Genomic DNA, 19516 nt, shown 5'->3' on the forward strand with positions numbered 1-19516 from the left:
CATTGATGGACTCAAGTGTGGCAGCGGTAGTGAGGTTGGCCCAGGATCAGACATTGTTTCGTTCTGCTGTGCATGGGGTCGCTATGAGTCGGTCTCGACTCGATGGCACCTGACAACAACAACAGGGGGCAGACACACATTGACATGGGTGACAAGACAGGCAATATACAGCCCGAGGGAGATTGGCAGAAAATGCTGTTGGCATGGAGGGGAGAGATTGTAACCATGTACTGAAGCAAAGCAGCTGCTTTGTTGAATGTGAAACTATGATCTGCTCTGTAAACCTTCACTCAAGTCACAATAAAAAGTAAAAAATAAAATAAAATAAAAAAGAAATGGTGGCAAAGCTCCATAATATCAGCCAAACAAGGTCAGGGACAGACTGTAGGGCAGACTGAGGGGCAGACCATCAAGTGCTCATATGCAAGTTCAGGCTGAAGCTGAAGAAAATTAAAACAAGTCCACAATGGAGCCAAATATGACCTTGAACATATCCCACCTGAATTTAGAGGTTATCTCAAGTACAGATTTGATGCATTAGACATTAATGATCAAAACCAGAAGAGTTGTGGGATGACATCAAGACAACATCATACAGGACGAAACCAAAAGGCCATTAAGAAGGAAGAAGAAAATACCAAAATGGATGTCAGAGGTACATATGATCAAGAGCCAATGAATGATAATTGAAGAAGTCCAAGATGGACTGAACGCACTAGGAATTGATGGAATACAAATTGAAATCTTTCATCAAACTGATACAGCACTAAAGGCACTCACCAGATTCAGATGAGGACAAGGAATGAGGGGTATCATTGTTGACATCAGATGGATCTTGGCTGAAAGCAGCGAACACCAGAAAAATGGTTCCCTGTGTTTTATTGACTTTTGCAAAGGCTTTTGACTGTGTAGATCATGACAAGCTATGAACAACACTGCAGAGAAAGAGCATCCCAGAACACTAAACTGTACATAGACCAAGAAGCAATCGTTTGAATAGAACAAGGGGACACGGAAGGGTTTAAAATTAGGAAAGGTGTGTGGCAGGGTTGTAGTCTTTCACCAGATGGATTCAACACTCATGGAAGCAGCAGCCAAGAAATCAAACGACAAACTGCATTAGGCAAATCTGCTGCATAAGACCGCTTGAAAGTGTTCAAGACAAAAATGTCAGTTTGAGGACTAACGTACAACTGACCCCAACCATGGTATTTTCAGTAGCCTCATGTGCATGTGAAAGTTGGACAGTGAATAATGATGACTGTAGACGAACTGATGCACTGAGTTCTGGTGTTAAGTACGAATTTTAAAGGTACCAGAAACTGCTAGAAGAACAAATAAATCTGTGTTGGAAGAAGTACAACCCGAATGCTCCTTAGAAGCCAGGATGGTCAGACTTCATCTCTCCTATTTTGGACATGTTATTAGAAGTGACCAGACCCTGGAGAAGGCATTTTTCTTGGTAAAGTGGAAGGTCAGTGAAAAGGATTATTAGCACAGTGCCTGCAACAATGGACTCAAGTATAGCAGCAGCTGTGAGGTTGGCACAGGGCCAGGCGGTGGTGTTCATCAGGTCACAAGTGACTGGACAGCTCCTGACAACAACCTAACTGGAGTTCTAGTTCTTACATGCAGGTGTGTTCCAAACAAAACCTGTTTAAACATGTGTCTGTGATCAGTGGACGGCTGCAGATGAACTCTTTCAGCACTACACTTGTCTCAGTCTCGTTTAGCATGCCTTCAAGAGAGATCTGCTGCCGGTTCAACTCAAGGTAGAGAGGTCCGTTCAGAGCTAGCGACTCAAAGAGATCATCTTGACAGGACACAGGATGATCATGGGGCTTATTGGAATATAAGTGTTTTTTTTTGGGGGGGGATGCACACAAAAACACTCAGGAATATATGATCAATTAAACAACCAACGGGCACATTCTGCAAGCCTTCCTCCTGGCCACAAGCACACCGCCTTTCTCTTTCCATTGAGTCTAGAGTCCTCATCTCTGCCTCTGCACATTCTGAAACTAAACTCCCTCTTGAAAACTTGAAAGCCAGTCACTTCATGCCTTTATAGCCCCCACCCGTCCCACCATTTTAGGTAGCCAATGTCAAAGTTGCCTGTCCCTATCTACCTCGTATACAGAGGGGATAGGATTCCCTCTCTGTTGGTATTTTGAGCTACTACATCCATGAGTATAGGTCACGTTCATCAAATTGTAGCAATTTACCCTTGTTTCCTTTATCAAAAATTGTTTCTTTTTTAAATCTTCCTGTAGTTGAGTTCTGATTATCAAACCATCAAGTCTAGGTCAAATGGGTACTATCTGAAAGTTTGGGTGTTCTTGTGCATCTCCTCTCACTTCATATCAGCTGGACACTTCACTCTTAGCTCTAGCCCTCCGTGGCTATGTCTTTTGTCCATGGGCTCAGGTGTCCCCAGGTCTCACCACACTTTGGACCAACCAGTCCTTCCTCTTCTCTCATCTCCAGGTCTACAGGAGTCTATGAATGTGGTCGAACTCAGCCCATTTTTTTCATTGCTGCCTTTCCCACTCTTCCACTCACCAGTAGACCAATGTGCTCACCAACAAGCTTACATGCCTGTTCACGTGTTCCCTTTGAGTTTCAGTCTTGGAGGGGGATTGTCCTGAAGGGACTCGATTGCTTGCCTTGATGGCTCCCCTGTGAACAACTTGCTTGTTCTTGTAGTAGCCAATCAGACTGCCATTTTTGTTTTGGATTTTTCCTGCTGGTCTCTCAAGAAATATCTTCTGTCGCTCGAGCTATTCCAGGCTGGTCTGCTTGTCCTTTCAAGTGGGAATGTCCCGCTTCAGAAGGTTCTGGAGGGGGCTCTGGATTCCACCTAAGGTCCTATACACTGCAAAGGCTCCACAAGAAGCCTATGTCACTGGACAAGTTCTAGAACCCCTTTTAGGTACAGAATAACTTTGAAGACAAGAAAAAACTGCATTGGAAAGAAAATGGTCAGGAACCCCTGTCAAGGGATCTTCCTCATCACGATAGTGAGCCTGCTCATTCCTCGAACGCATCGGCCGGAGGGAGCCCTCACTCCAGCCATCGACAGCCCTGACCTTGCCCTTCAGCCTCCTTTGGTTCCCACAACTCCAAGAACACTGAAAAGGAATACCATTTGAGTCCCTTGAGGATGTTCTGATGTGGAGTAAACAGAAGAGGGCAAAATTCTTTGGGGAAGGGTTAGAGATTGAAACACCACCTCCCCATTCTGTGACTGTGTCTAACTGAGTGTTCCCTATGATTCTGTAGTAGACTTCTGACAGAGGCTATATGTCCCTGACAAGTGACCCAGAGAGAAAAGTGTACTCCCACTGCCGAGACAGTGCCGACAGCAACGACACCCTCTCCTCCCCACCAGAAGATTCTTGACACTAGGCAAGGGTAATCTGGGGACACAAGATCAGGACATGAGCCAGCAACGGACAGCTAAGGAGGCAGAAGTGGGGCGAATGGTCCAGAGGTACAGACATGGGAGCCAGGGAAGGTAGGAGCAAGGACTGCAAAAAGGTGACAGGCCCAAAACCTGCACATCACGAGATGACACCCCTGAAGTACCGACATCTTATGAATGACAAAGCTCGTGCCAAACAAACAACCCTGTACGGCAGAGGATCAAACACGAGGGTACAGAAAACAGCAGAGCTGAGGCCTCACTCACATGATAGAACTCGGAAGAACTGACAGGACAGCCCTCCTCAAAGACCCAAGGACATGTGGACAGCTGCCATGCGACCATAGCCCTCCTGACAGCGGTCCAGAAAGCCTGGCCAGACAGGAAGTACACAGCTAGAGGAGCAGATGGCTGGGGACGGAGAGGAAGTCCAGAAACAGATCCAGCACCAGTGATGTGGGCAACGTCTCACTATGGCAGAGATGAACTAAGCTCACACCGTCCTCACACCATGTACAACACATGTTCTACACGGGCCAGACAGCAGTGCCAGCATGCTTGTAACTCCTGGGATGGGCATGGAGCTACGGGAATGTCCCCAGCAGTAGGGGGTGGGGCCAGGCCTGGGTGCTCGTCTGTATTTCTCAGCTCTGGACTAAGTCTCTCCTTTGGGGGCCCTGGGTGGGGTGATGAGGTACCTGTGTTCACACCCTGGCCTGAAGGCGGTAGGCTGCCAGCGTGCATATAACTCAGCCCTCCCTTTCAACTCTTCTACCATTAACTGAGGAGCTCTGGTAGCGTAGTGGTCACAAATCGGTTTGCTAACCTCAGGGTCAGCAGTTCGAAACTACCAACCGCTCCGCGGGAGAAAGATGAGGCTTTCTGCTCCCGTAAAGATTTACAGCCTTGGAAACCCTGTACAGGGTCGCTGTGAGTCGGAACCAACTCCATGGCACACAACAACAATGCTAACTGCCCCAGCCCGGGGTGCAGCCCGGAGGAGTGAGGGAAGCGAGCCTTTCTTTGGCCTGAGAAACAAATGGGGGTGTTTTCCAGGACGGGGCGAGGGTGATGCTGTGAGAAAGATGCAGTTACTGGGCACGTGGGGAAAGCCGAGGCCACCTGCTTCTGTGTAAGGGCTGAAGCCGGGGACAGGCTCTGGGAGTTCTATAATGCCACCACAAGTTGGCTGTGACTGGCTGGCAGTGAGTTCGATTTAAGTGGATTGTACATCTCTACCTCAGACCTCTTGGAAGCGTTAAAGAGCAAAGATGTCAGTCTGAGGACCAGAGTGATATATATGTATGTGCCAGTTGGACTGTGAATAAAGAAGGCCGGAGAGAAACTGATGCATTTGAATCATGGTGTTGATGAAGAATACTGAAAGGAATGTGGACTGCTAAAAGGCAGAACAAATCTATCTTGGAAGAAGTGCAACCAGAATGCTCCTAGAAGCCAGGATGGCATGATTTTATCACTCCTACTTTGGACATGTTGTCCCCAACAAGGACATCATGCCGGGTAAAGTGGACATTCCCCCAGATGAGATGAACTGGCTTGGTGGCACTGGCAGGGGAATGAAAATGCCAGTTCTGAGGATGTCACAGGTTCTACTGTGTACAGGGTCACTACGGGTCAGAGCTAACTTGACGGCGTCTGATAACCACCACCACCCTCTGAGATGACACCTGTGGACAGGTACAGACACCCAGCCTGCTGCCCTTGAGCACTTGTGTAGACTCGGAAACTAGCACGGTCCTTGTTCCTGTCCCTGCAAAAGTGATTTCTAAAAACAGGCAGCCACCTGAGGGCAAGGAGAGCTGACTCAATTCTAGACGATTCCTCAAGCTGGACGATCTTTCTGTCAGCATGGAAGGCTTCTGTGGTTATTTTAAAAAGACTAGACTTGAGGTGTCTGGGAAGGACACACAGACAGGCAGCACCCGTGAGAAGCAGGCCTCCCTGGCCACGTGTGTGGATGTGACAGAGGAGCCCCCGCCCAAGCCTCACGTGTGTGGCCTTTCATCACTGAAGCAGAACCAGAGCACACGCAGCATGTCCTAGGGCTGCCCCTTGGGCCTTGTGGGCTCTGAGCCCCTCTCCAGAGTGGGCCTTACGGTGTGTCTCGGACGTCCCTGGTGATGCGGTAGTTCCAGTCTCGGAAAACCTCGTTCTCTTTATCAAACTCCCGGTCATCTTCACCGATGCTCATCGTGAATCTCTTCTCCTCAAAGTCAGGCTCCTGCTCTTTTCGAATGGTGGCTTTTTTTAAAACCTGCCGTCGTGAGAAGAAATACCAACCAACATGGAGCCAAACCATGGCAGTCACTATGAAGAGGGACCAACAGAGCCTCGGCAGCCCCTGGGAACTCCCCTCAGAGCCACCACCACCACGTACACAAGGGTCGAGGTCACGTCACTTCCTATAGCCTTGGACTGGAGCCCAGGCCCCAAGTGTCCACTCAGCATCAAGTCCCAGATGCCTCGCTGCAGGGATGTGGAGGGAAGGGCCTAGGAAGCCCATCAGGCCCAGAAAAGGAAGACATGGCCGTGTGGACTGAGGGCACGAGGAAGAAAAGCCCGATTGGAGGAGTTTGGTTCTCATGGACTCCTGCTACAGGGCACCCCCAGAGACTGATCCAGTGTGAGATGTGGAGGGCTCAGGAGAGGGGGGCCACAGGCCTCCCACGACAGATCAGCATGGGGGGGAGCCCAGCAGAGAGCCCCGGGCCTCCCATGACAGACCACTGTGTGAGGGTGCTCACGGGCCTCCCATGACAGACGAGCGTCGGGGTGGGGGTGGCGTGTGCTCTCTGAGAAGCTCCAAGGCCAAGGCTGTATCTGGCTGCACCTGGGCACCAGGCAGACCTCCTTTCCCCTCTCCTTCACCCTGAGGCCTGCTGGCTCCCCGCACCCTGTGCAAGGGCCCTTCTTGGTGTTACCTCCTTTGCGTGCCGGAGCCCTCGCTCCCAGGCGCTCTCTGTCGGAGGTTCCGGTGGGGGTGGAGGCAGAATTTCATCAACTACCGGCCCACCCTGTTGAAAAAATGGGAAAGGGAAAGATAGTAAAGACACAAAACATCCGAATCATCAACGAAACAAGGCAACATCCCTCCACAGACATGTCGTCAGAGGGCCAAGTGCCGCTGCGCCCACCCGAGCCTCAGCTGCCCAGACACAGTCTCCCCGGGTCTGGGGTGATCTTCTCCAGAGACTCCAGCCACAAACCCCTTTACACAAGGCCAACTATTTGCTGTCGGCTTCAAACGCACAAGGGGCTGGGATCCTGACTTGGTCACAATCAAGGCAAAGCTCACGCACCCAAGGGTTGGCGGGCATCAGAGGGTGTGGTCCAAGAGGCGGGGCACCGTTGGGCGGGAAGGGCTCGGCTTTGGTGATCAGGGAGTAGTTGCCCTTGTCGTTCACGCCGGGGTGGACAAACCTGCAGCTCATCCCCCAGGTACAGTTCCCTGTGGAGAGTCAACTGTCAGTGGGGGCACTGTCCCCCTGCCGGCCACCCGCAGGCAGGACTTAGGACCGCTGATGTACAGGCAGTGTGCTAGGCACTTCCATCCCATGGCAAACAAGCTCTAGCAGCCAGTATGGTGGGAGGTCCTGCCATAGCATGTCCTAGGTGAGGGGAGGAGCCGTCCTCCAGGGCCTGGAAACAGCCACTGCTTCAGAGTCACCAGCAGAGGACAGACCCTCCTCAGGGCAACAGCACCGCTCACACTGGAGAGAGGTGCCCAAAGCTCAGAACTGTGTGCACCCATCCCAGGGTGATCTCTACCCACTTTCTAAGTTCATATCTCTCTGATCCTAAATTTCACACCATCTCAGGGGATCCCTACTGCTTAAATACAAGTTGAAGAGAAAACACAGTCGGAGCAATGATAAATCTCGCTGCTCAACTTGACTCGCCCATAGCGATCAAATCGTTCTTTTAGTAACACTCGGGGCTGCGGGAGACAGCGGACTGCCCGAGGGAGTGGAGGAAACAGGTTCCACTGAACTAGTGGTGGCACCATGATTTCCTTTTTAAAGGGCAACATTCATACATTTGGCAAACAAAGCAGTTCCAAAAAACGTCTTCACTGTGTTAATTTATAGCTAAACTTGAAACTGTATGTTAGTATGTTTTCAATCCTTTACGTACCTGCCCACAAATCATGTTTTTCACACTCAGTATTTAGAAGGAAGCCAACTGTTAGCTTTAAACACAATGGGTACTTAAGTTTCTATTAAAATGAACTTTGAATCCAACATAACAGATTGATTTCAGTTAAATACTAAAGGATGTAGGCTTAGACTTGCTTTCTGTCTGACAGAATAAAAATTTAAAATTCCTACGAAGGCTCGAGAGATCAGGGACTCTAAGTTTCAGAGTCTCAGAGAGGTTTAAAGTCGCCGTGCATTGGAAGAAACGAGTTCCCAACGCCTCTCCCTTCTCCCTGACCAGGCGCCCCCACATCACTAACGCTGTAAGACCTCCCCTGGGGACAGGAGAAGGTCATCGCAATAGGCCACAACATTTCTGTCACTTTAACCTAAAGTATGTCATCTGGAAGGTGGTATGTGTTTCTTACTCTGCATTTTAAAAAAACCCAAAACCAAACCATCATCTCTGACCCCGTGTGTCAGGGTTATAGAATAAGACCGATGGGGAACCACCACAGACAGAGCCAGGAAGGAAGGAGAGGGCAGATGAGTAAGTGTGTCCCAGAGCTGGTGACAGGTAGCGCTCCTGGCTGACCACATGCTGGAGTTCTGGGCCACCACGGGGACAAGTGACAATGAGGCACAAAGAAGAGCACTTGTCACCCTGCCTTTAGAAACCTGAACGTTTACTGTGACCGTTGGGATAGTGGAGAAATACTTCAGCCTTTGATTTTCTTTATGTTCTGTCTCAACTTACTGCGGAAACGGAAAAACAAATCAAAGCAAAAATAAACTTCTTCTCGTTTCAAAGGGGGGTGGCAGCGAAGCTCCAAGAGCCGAGGGTGTGGTCGCTTCTGACAGTGACGACACGACTGTCTGTGTAGGGTGCTCGCTAGCAGAGGACCTGGAGACGCAGAGAGTCATCGCCAACGTCTCCTAACTTCTCAGTGGGTTTGGGGGGAACACACGGCACTGATGATATTCTACTCCTGAGCTGGGTGGTGGGTACATCAACAACTGCTGTACTATTTATATTATTCTGTACATGACCGATTTCATTACAAAACACATTTTAAATGGGACACCAATAAGGATCCCAGCACTATAAAAGAGAAGTCTCCCTCCTACCCCACTCCCAGAGAGCCAGCAGACAGACGTAGTCACTGATTCCCTGGAGTTGGAGGGATCGATGATCAATCAACCCTAAATCCCCCCTGGGCACTCAACAGTTGTTCCAGGAGAAAGACAACTGCATGGTGGACGGCGACAGAAGCCAGACCTCACGGCTGAAGCTGGTACGGGACCTTCAGCAGAGACTGAGGCGGCGAGTACCCAGCCGCAGGGAGCTGCCTCTGCTCAGTGTCCTAGTCCCTGCACAGTTAGGTTCTGTGAGCGCACCAGGTCCAGAGCCACGTCTCTGGGCAGCCTCGGCATGTGTGCTGTCCTGTCACTGTCTGCCGGGACAAACCAAACACCACTCTACTTTCCACAGAGACTTTGTGACAAAGTGGCCTTTGTTGTTGTTAAGTACCGTGGAGTTTCAGAGGCTGTAAGTCTTTACGGGAGCAGAAAGCCTCATCTTTCTCCTGTGGAATGGCTGGTAGTTTCAAACCGCTGACCTTGAGGTTTGTAGCCTGATCTGTAACCACTACGCTACCAGAGCTCCTTAGTCATACGTAAAATAAGTTCTCCTGTTACTCGGAGTAACTTCTTGTTGCTATGTGTGGCGGAGTGGGTTCTACTCATAGTGACCCTGCACAGGGTTTCCAAGGCTATAAATCTTTCCGGGAGCAGAAAGCCTCATCTTTCTCCCACGGAACAGCTGATAGTTTCAAACTGCCGACCTTGAGGTTCGTAGCCCGATTCATAATCGCTACGCTACCAGAGCTCCTTAGTCACACATAAAATAAGCTCTCCTATTACTCAGAGTAACTTAGGAGAGGCCACAGACACAGCGTGTCACTGAGACCAGTGAAGTGCAGCCCACTAAGGCACTACCGACACAACATACAGCACCTGAGCGATTCCGTTTTCCGTCTTAGTTTGATGCACTCACTTCCTTTCAGGGATGGCTCCTCAGGGCAGCCAATGGAAGGAAGATCACTTCTTGGCAGCCTCTTTGTTAAGTTATGTGTACTTGAAGTACATGTTTTTTCATTTAACTTTGTGGTCCCAGGCCCCACAGTGCCTTTGTCAACATGAGTTATGCCTACTGATAGTCCCTGTATTAGAAAGGGAAGCGGAGAAATTGGAACGGTACTTTACTATTTGAAGCAATACGTACCTGAGTACAAGGGGACTTCAAAAGGTTTGTGGAAAAATGAAATTCTCAAAGGAATGTTCTGAAGCCCCCTTGTACCTGATGAGATATAACATTTAAAAAAATTTGGAGGAAGAGGATATGATATGACCTATCTACTTCTGATTCCATCGGTGGTGAGGGCTGATTCTATTCAAGTACGTGAAGAAGACCTGCCTCCAGACAAGCAGAGAGCCAAGAAAGGGGAGAGAACATTAATACTCTCCAGACTGGACCTCTTCCTTTGTCATATCAACCCTGACAAGGCTTCTTGAGGTCAGAGACCGTGCGGTCTGTCCTTTGGTGTTTCAGAGTTCTAGTGCCCTGAGGTCCACTGGTCTACCTTTGAGTGGACCTTTGCTCAGGGATGACTTTGTAACACCATGCAATAATGGTGTGGAAAATATCTGGAAAACAAGAATTGGGAAGCTGCCAAGCTCACTGTGGTAGATACACGTTTGAGAAGGTGAATATTACCGTGAGTCAGAGACAGCCAGTCATGCTCCTCGGAGGGGCAGGCTCACCACGCCTGGTCATGAGACACACCGGTCAAGTACAGTGTTCTCTGAGACAGCATGGCCCAGCTCGCTGCTGGGATAGTGCCTCACAGGCAATATTTCCAAACGACTGAGCATGCTGTTCGTCACAGTGAGCGCAGCAAGATGTGCACCGAGGGGCTGCACAACTCAGCACATTTATTGAAAATCATTAAAATGGATGAACTTTAGGCACATGAATTTATACACCAATGACGTGTTTAAAAATTAAGCAACTGAAGGTTTTAAGATTTCATTAGATCACAGTTCTTTCCTCATCATGAAGGATGAGATGCAGGACAGAATGTCAGATCTTTAGACTGCAGGCTTTCTGGAGCCACGGAGGCTGGGTGAATCTCAAAACTATTGTCATCTTTACCCTAAACCAGAAACAGGCCCTGAAATCTTATTAAAACTAAACAGGTCTGTTTCACTTGTAAAGAAGGTCTGCCGTGAGCACTGAGTTCTCTTTGGGAACGTCTCCATGGGGACGGCAGCACTCCAAGGCTAACACAGGACTCCGGGAGCAGGGAGCACACGGTAATGTGGGCAAGAGAGACTGCACCCAGGGCCGCTACACTGGAACCTGAAGAAAATTGCTCGGGTTGTCCCAAGCAGCAACAAAAATAAATGCCAACAAATCCCTAATCCTCACTGCTGTCCCAAGACCATGCGTCTACGAATCTGGCTAGCAGCAGGCACATGACTACCAGTACAGTCTTAACATACAGGTGAAAGGTGCGCTCAGGGAACCCCCCATGGGTGCAGAAGCCACAGTGTGAGAAAGCAGCAAGCCCCCCGGAGACCTGACACATGCGTGAGCTGATACAGACTACAGCCAGGGCTGAAGCCCGACAAGCTTCAAGAGAATACGGCTCCTTTGCAGATGCAATCATGTGTCTTGACAATTTAACATAAATACACATAAGGAAGAAATACACCATAAACAAAGTACTGGGGCCTTGGAAATGGAGTCTGTATGTGCTGGGAACACATTCGGGTTGATGTCACAGGGGTCATCTCCAGACTACACTGTGTGATGCAGCCGACTGTGTAAATCACAAAGCCCAAAGTCCAGCCTTTTACGGTGCACGCATCAACCATGTTCAGTGTTCCCACTCTCTGACTTCAGAGTTCTCTCATCATCCCATTAGCAGTCACTCCCCACTGCGCCTCTCCCAAGATTCTGACAGTCAGGACTCTGGCTTCTGTCTCAGTGGACTGGCCTATAGTGGACATGGCACGGTCCATCGTCTTTCTTTCACTCAGCATCGTTGATGCTCCGGGCTGTTTCTGCGTCTGGGTGCTTATGACTCCAGCTGCCACAGACACTTGTGTACAAGCGCATGGGGCACGCAGCTTCGTTTTGCTGGGACTCAGACTACTAGGTATGAAGTACTGGAGCATAAGGTCACCTTCTGTTTAACTTTCGGAGGAACTGCTGACTTTTCCCTGCGGATGCGCCATATTATACGTCCACCAGCAGTGGGGGGGGGGGGGGTCCCAATCTCTCCACTTCCTCACCAACTCAGTACACGCCATTTTAATTTGAGAACTTCTCTGGTTATTTGAAGAGGTGGCTCAGCAGTTACAATGCTTGACTGCAACCACAAAGTGGGCAGTTTGAATTCACCAGCTGCTCACAGGAGGACTAGGTGGGCTGCTACGGTACACAGTGACCCTATGAGAAGCCCTTGAGCCTCACAGGGCTGCTGGGAGTTGGTACCAACTTCACAGCAGTGGGTTTGGCTCTCAGAGGAAACAAATTGATCTCAATATGACACTAAGATTACAAATTGCAGGTAAGAAAAAAAAAAAAAAAAAACGCAAAACCCCAGAACATCCAAATGGATATCCCCTAACTAATGGACAGAGATGACAAGTTCTAGACTTGTCTAAACTGCGTCAGCGGCTCCTCTGCAGAGTGGGGCACATAATGAGAGGAAAAGACGTCCAGAGACCAACACTGTTTCCTCCCGATCTCTACGGTCACCATTCCCTCGGGCAGCACTTAGTACAGGGGTCCCCATCCCACTGCTCACCCACGGAGGCCTTGCCCACCACCAGGCCCTTAGAGCTTCTGGTAATGAGTAAATTGCTGCGTACCCACACAAGGCTCTGGCCAGCCAGGGAGCACTGCTGCTTCCTAAGAGGCCCTATGCTCGCGACCACACTGCCACCAGAGACCAGGAACACACACACACACAACACACACACACAACACAACACACACACGCATCACCCTCATCACTTGAGTTATGTAACATGGCCAACTCCATTTTTTCTCATATTGTTAGAGAAAAAAAGTCTTCTGCTAAGTTTAAAACATCTGAATTTGGACCCTTCAAACACCGAATAAAGGAGACAAATCAAACACCACTGCCACTGAGTTGATTTCAACTCCTAGCAACCCTGTGTACTATGTCCTAGTCCTCCGTACTAACAGGATCATGAGACCTCCATCTTTACCAGAGCAGTCTTCCTCCCATGGAGTGGTTGATAGGTTCGAACTGCCAACCTTCTGGTTAGCAGTCCAGCACCTGAACCACAATGCTACCAGGGCTCCTTCTTCAAATGTCAGGGCTTTAAAGAAAGGGAATGTTTCACTTTCTAAACCAGACTGCGTGTCGAGTGGCTGTACCACTGGGCATCAACACCCACTCTCCCCAGCTGCGGGGGCAGGGGGCAGTTCAGTGGAGTATACTGGACATGCACATTTACAGGCAAGTCCACAGCCTTTTCCTTTCACTAACCACCACCATCATGGACGCTGCCCTCTTCCCTCGAGCACACATCCAGCAGGGTGAGCATGAGGCCCATAGTCCCTGGCTCCCCCTAGCCCTTGTCAAGAGTCATCACTTAGCAAAACTGACCGGGCTGTTCTGGGTGCGGAACCACTGCGTCCCACCTCCTGCCCCTCCTAGGGCTGCCCCCATCCCCCACTGTGCAGTCGGCGCCCCTCACACCCCGCTGCCCCCTCCGCGCTTGGAGGCCCCAGGGTCTCCGTGGCAGGCTCTGGGTCCAGTGCAGGAGGGTGGCCTCCGGAGCTAAGTGAACAGAGCAGAGTTGGTACCTTTAACCTGGCCTCTGAGTGGTATGGGATTTGATAGTGGTGCAAGAAGAGTGGATAATGGTGGCCCAACATCTGGAAGAGAAGTACACAGGAAGGCGTGAGCGTTAGGGGCCGTGTTGGCTGGGCCAGTGAGCTGCAGAGGAGACAGCTGCCTACCTGACCAAGGGAGACCCCGTCACAAGAAGCATGCTGCATGAACCCTTACAGACCAGAACACTCTTTCCACATACACAGCCCCAGCAGGACGGTGTCTCCTACAGGGGGGCCATACAATTAAAAGTGTGCTGACTTCAGGCTGCTGAGCAAGACTGAGTACAACAGGCACAAAGGAGCTTCCTGTCTCCCAGCCTCCCCCCACCCCCCAGGGCCATCGTGAAAGCCCCTCCCAACACATGATGTATTGGACAAGTCTTGCAGGAGAGTGGTGTTTTCCCTTAGGGCTGGTCTTAGGGCATGAGGCCTCATAAGCTTGCCCAAGCAGTCAGCTGCAGGTGGGCTGGCTGGAGTTGGTGGCCCTCCTGGTTAGTCTCCATGGTGCTGAAAGGACCCTTGAGAAGACCTAAGTGCAGCTTCCATACCACCAGCAGCCTCGCACACACCGCCCCATGGACCCGCTCCACGTGCTCCAAGGCTGACCACACCACACTGTCGGAGACCCAGATGCAGGCTGCAGACCCTCTGAGACAGTTACCTTTCATGAAGAAGCGGCAGGTGGGACGAGGCCTCACCTTCCGGTCACTGGGGTCCTTGACCTCCCCTTCTTCCAAATCATCATCCTGAAAGAGAAGAGACCGTGAGAGGGGCATGGCCAACAGAGCCCATGCAGGGGCTGAGGGGAGCCCCCAAACACCACTGCTCTCTGCATCTTGGTACTCACATCTGGATACCTCTTCACCGGCAAAATGGGAAGAATCCCAAAGCCGCCTCACATAAGGAAACCAAGAGTAACCCAAGGAGCTTCCTAAGGGCAGCCTTTGATGGGTCTCTCTCCAACAGTAAGACTCTAGGGTTTAAGACTTTTTGTAAATTTAAAATCACAGAATAAAAACTTTAAATGGTCTGCGATTAAACATGTCACTTCGTCATTTCACAGCTGGGGAGGTGGGAGGAGGGCAGTCCAACCACAAGGCCGCAGCCAACTCTCAGGAGACAGCCAACCTGGCTCTTGCTCCCAGGGTTTAAACGCTGAGGGGCGGCTCTGGGCTGAGACCCGGAATCACTGCTCTGTGAGCTCCCTAGGCCACTACCCAGGGCCCCAGCACAACCAACTAGGAGTAGATGATGCCTCGTGGGTGTCCCTAACCCACACCTCTGGCATGTCCAGGGCACATCAAGCTCCCTGTGTCGAAAGCAGACCACTCCTCTCACAAACCTGCCCTCCCATGTCCCCAGGGCACACCAGTCAGGGACCCAGGTGAGTCTGGTCTCTCCCCCTGACCAAGTTCCCACCTAGCCTTGCTAGTGGCGAAAATGGCTCTGTTCAAAGTACCCCCTTTCAAACCCCACAGCTGGCCCTGCCCCTCCAGATGGGCTCTCGGAGCCCCACTTGGCACTGGCCGCTCCACAGGACAGCGAGTCAGTCTGCCCGCTCAGCAGAGCCTCAGTGGCCTGAGCAGTGTCCACCTCACTAGGCAAGGCCCATAGATGCTTGAGTGAAGAGATGCGGAAATCAAACCCCAGGCCTGAGATAGCATCATATGTTTCAGAACTGAGATAGCTGCATGATTTCCAGCTTCCTACTTGGTTAAGAAACACCCAGAGCTTTCTATCCGGGGAGTGTGTTTGTCTCCATGCTGACGTCTGTGCAGTGTTCTCCTCTGGCTGTGAGCTCCAGCCTGCTCTTTTCCTACCATCTTTGCAGCAAAAAGGAAAACCAACCCGACTGCCAGCAAGTTGATTCTGACTCAGCGACCCTGTGTAGGATTTCTAAGACTGCAGATCTTTATTGAAGTGGAGTCTCATCTTTCTTTTGTACAATGGCTGGTGGGTTTGAACCACTGACCCGGCAGCTAGCAGCCCAGTATCTAACTCAAGAGCCATCAGGGCTGTGTGATGACGGTAGGACAGCCTCACTGTGACGTGTGACGTCGGTGCAGAATGAAGCTGAGCATGCTACCCCTTGTTCCAATAAGGGGCAGGAGCTCGTGAGGCCAGGAGCGTGGAGTGTCACTTTCAGGAAGCAGGGCGCCTTTCCAGGCAGAGGTGCAGCTGTGTGGCATGACGACATCGTGTGTAACCAACCACAGGGAGGCCGGAACAGCAGGCAACCAACTGAAAACAGCATCTATGCACTGGTCGGTCATGCGTCCACTGGGTGGTGGTGGTATGAAGTGCCATCGAGTCAGTTCCAACTCGTAGCACCCCTGTAGGTTTCTGAGCAGCTGCTGGGTGTAAAGTGACCTGTGGCTGCCAGTTCTGTGCGGATCCCAGTGCCACCCTAGCTGTAGCCCCCGGACATCACTCAAGGACAGATGACAAGGCATTTCATGTCGAGAGCCAGGCGCAAATGCTGTCACCTGAGGCTGAGGCCTCCCTGTTACCCACACATGGAGACCTGGATCCAAGACGACAGTTGACAGAATCTGGGTAAGGGTGAGTGGGCAGGTCAGAGGCACACGGCTGGTTCGACAGGAAGAGCAGAAGCACGCAGGGTGGGGGGAAGAGCAGCAGTGTCTAGCATGGCAGAGTGCTGAGTGAGTGGGCAGGACCCTCTTCTGTGCACAGTGCCTGATGTGACCTGATGAAGCTTGATGCAAAGCTGAAGCAGCTATACCCTGTAGCTTCACCTCCTCTGGCACATTCATGGCAAACGCACACCTGGGTCCGAGGCACCAAGTGGACTTCACAGAAATCCATACACCAGAGAGTTTCAGAACGTCCAGGGACAATGCCATCATCTTTTTCACACACACTTGCCATGTGGTCATGTACTCCATTTCAGTCCCATCATGGCTGTCCACTCCATCTGAGCCCTAGCTGGTCATCGTGGTGCAGAGTGGCCGTCTGCTCCACCTGAGCCCAGGCTTCCTCTGTGGAATGAGCGCTTCTTCTTCGTGGGGCTGCTGGGGAGATAACCGAGAGGCTGGCTGCACAGTTTCACGCCTGGCGCCTTACATAAAACGCCAGCAAGAAATGTCGGAAACAAGAGCTGTTCTAACAGACAAGGCCTCAGACATAAAACATCAAAATCCAATTTGTTCTGTGTAACAGAACAGGTGATTTTTACATCTTTGTTCAAGTTTTCATTTTTAAAAGACAAGGATGTTCTTCAGAAACTGAGGCCTTGGCAACAAGGCTGAGGCGAAGACAGAGTCAGCATGTGGCAATGCTGTACCACAGGAAACAGACAGCCCAGAGAGTAAGACACCGAGCTGGAGTCTGGGCCCACCACCAGCTCCCGCAGCTACAAAATCAGGAGAACAACAGTGCTCTGTTATGCTTCCCCAAAACCCTTGTGGCCAGACTTGTTTTGTAATTCAGAAATACTGTGATTTTAGAAAAACAACATCCACTAACTGTCCTCAAGTCGATTCCGATTCTGACTCAGAACAATATTATAGACAGAGAAGAGCTCCACAGGTTCCCAAGGCCGTAATCCTTACAGAGGCGTAGGCCTTGAGCGTTCTTCCATGCAGTGGCGGGTGGGTTTGAACTGCTGATCTTTGGGTTAACAGCTGAGGGCTTTACCACTGCACCCCCAGAGCCCCTAAAAAGGCAACACAGTGGAGTTGAGTCAGCACCGCGGGAAGGGAGTGTGCGCCTGCCCACACCGTGTGGGGTTGCGAGATGAGTCCTTGGCTTCCTGGATCTCACACGGTGAGTATGGGGTCTCTAGCACTCAGGCCTGCTCTCGCCCGAGCACCGGTGAACCGCTGTGAGAATGGATGCACATGGAGCCCTTCCAAAGAAGCAACTCGGAGCCCTGAGTATGGGATAGTCCAACATGAGCCATCAAAACGCTCCCGAGTATTCTGGAGGTGGGCAGTGAGCTACCAAAGACTGTCAAGGGGCCACAGTGGCCTCCCCGAGTGGTACACAGCCCCACTAATGACTGGGGGCCCCAAGAATTGCCTCAGGTCCTGTGGAGCCCATAACAAGAGCTATGTAAAAAGAACCAAGCCACAGACACGGGGCACGCTGCCCAGGCCAGCAGGTGGCCTCCTCTGTGCAGGCCAGTTCCAGGAGGGACTTGCATACTTGCACAGACGGGGTATCACCAATCTCTCACTAAACCCAGAGGGAGGAATGGCCGGGTGAGACACTGGGGACAAGGAAGGAGCGTCAGCTGCAGCAGTGCACTCTCCTGAAACGGCTTTGCGGAGTCAGCCTGTGTGTGTGCCCTCCTCCACAGGAGCGGCCTGGCTGGCCCCCATCACAAGGCAGCCCCCCAGCGCTATGAAAATCTGGCCCAGAAAGGTTTCTACCACAGGATGTTTCCACAGCCCACCACAAACACAAAGGTAATTAATTAATTCAGGGCCTAAGTTATATTTACAAAAAAGGATTTCGTGGTTTATGATACAAACTGATGTTACCACCGAGGACACCATACTGACTGGGGGGAGGAGCTGTGGGGGGAAAGGAACTGAGGGGGAGAGGAGTGTTGGTGGGGAGAGGAGTGTTGGGGGGGAGACAGTTGTGGGGAGGAGAGAGAGGAGTTAGGAAGCAGGGTGGAGCTGTGGCGGCAGGTACAGCCCCGTCATTTATCATTTCACTGGAGCTAAAACCTAAAGGGAAAAAGGCAGGCCAAGACACCCTGACAAGCTCCAGTCTAGTGAACCAGGAGGATGATGAAGCGAGCAGGTTTCGAGACTTTTCCACCATCAAGGGAGACACACCGGGGGTGAGAGTTGTCACCAGTGACGATCCTGCCGGGGGGGGGGGGGGGGGGGGGAAGCTGCTCTCACAGGTACCTGAGACTGAGCTCCTCACGGAAACACACCGCTACACCTACCTCCCCCTACGGCCCCAACTCTGGGTCACCAGCTAAGCACTTTACTACAGTCCTCAGAGCTCCTTTCTGGAATGTTACTGTCCACTAAGGAGCCCAGGTGGGATGAGGCGCTGGGTGACTAACTGCAAGGTCAGTGGCTCAGAGCCCAGCAGCTACTCAGGAAGATAAGGCTGCCAGCTCCTGTCGGAGGGCCTCGGCTGTTCTGTGCGGAGCTGGTGTGTGCGGAGCATCAGCACAACAGCAGTGCGTCTGGTTCTGGGGTCTGCACTGTCCACTGAAAATCAGCTCTGCCCAGGCCCAGGGACTCCCATTGAGCGAGTGAGGCAAGGCCCCCAGCCAGATCCTACAGGGGGAGCCCTCACTGGTGTCCTTCCTGGAAACACGAAGGCCACATCAACAGCACCTACTACGAGTGCGCATGTGTCCCAGGTCCCCCCACTCCGCTCCCCTTCGGGCCCCAGCACACTCACGTCTATCTCCCCGTCATCTATCTCCCCGTCATCATCCTCTTTCTTTCTCTCCTTCACAGCCTCCAGCGGCTCTTTCCCGGCCTCATTTGTGGCACCTGCCGTCTCCTCTTCTTCCGGGGCCCCTTCCCCCTTGTCCTCGTCACCCTCGGCTCCTGGCCGATCAGCCCCGTCCTCCTGGGCAGTGGGCGCGGGTTCCTCAGGGACCTCCTCATCATAATCAAGTTCATGCTCGTCCAGCTCCCGGGTGACGGAGGACACCTCGTCCCCGAGATCACTCGTCCGCTCCTCCTCTGGCCTGCCCCCTTCCTCCTCACACGGGGGGCTCGCAGGGTCCCCACTCAGCTCGTTGGCCTCTGAGTCTGGATCCTGAGAGCGGGGCTCACTGGCTGGACCGTCCTCATCGGAGGGCTCTTCCTCTCCCTGGTTCAGTCCCTGGGCGGCGTGCTCCTCTTCCTCGGCATCAGACGCCCTCCCCCCAGTGCCATCTAGGTCCTGCTCAGATCCACTCTCCCTCAAGATGTCATCGTCCGAAAACCCCTGCTGCTGTTCCTCTGGGTCCTCTGGAGAGCATGGACCCCGTTCAGGGCTCTCGGCCACATCCAT

General features: G+C 51.7%; 1 protein-coding gene across 1 annotated transcript in view; it reads right to left on the reverse strand.

Moving 5' to 3' along the window:
- ZC3H18 (zinc finger CCCH-type containing 18) overlaps window positions 1-19516 on the reverse strand; it is a 33402-nt gene extending 13886 nt beyond the window's left edge. The window contains exons 1-5 of the mRNA XM_006860113.1: window positions 18914-19516; window positions 14181-14265; window positions 6745-6893; window positions 6367-6459; window positions 5542-5699 (exon numbers count right to left, since the gene is read on the reverse strand). Coding sequence (XP_006860175.1) covers window positions 5542-5699; window positions 6367-6459; window positions 6745-6893; window positions 14181-14265; window positions 18914-19516 — 1088 coding nt within the window. The remainder of the gene's footprint in view (window positions 1-5541; window positions 5700-6366; window positions 6460-6744; window positions 6894-14180; window positions 14266-18913) is intronic.

This window comes from Chrysochloris asiatica, unplaced genomic scaffold (genome assembly GCF_000296735.1).
Source record: "Chrysochloris asiatica unplaced genomic scaffold, ChrAsi1.0 scaffold00037, whole genome shotgun sequence".
In the NCBI taxonomy this organism is placed as follows: domain Eukaryota; kingdom Metazoa; phylum Chordata; class Mammalia; order Afrosoricida; family Chrysochloridae; genus Chrysochloris; species Chrysochloris asiatica.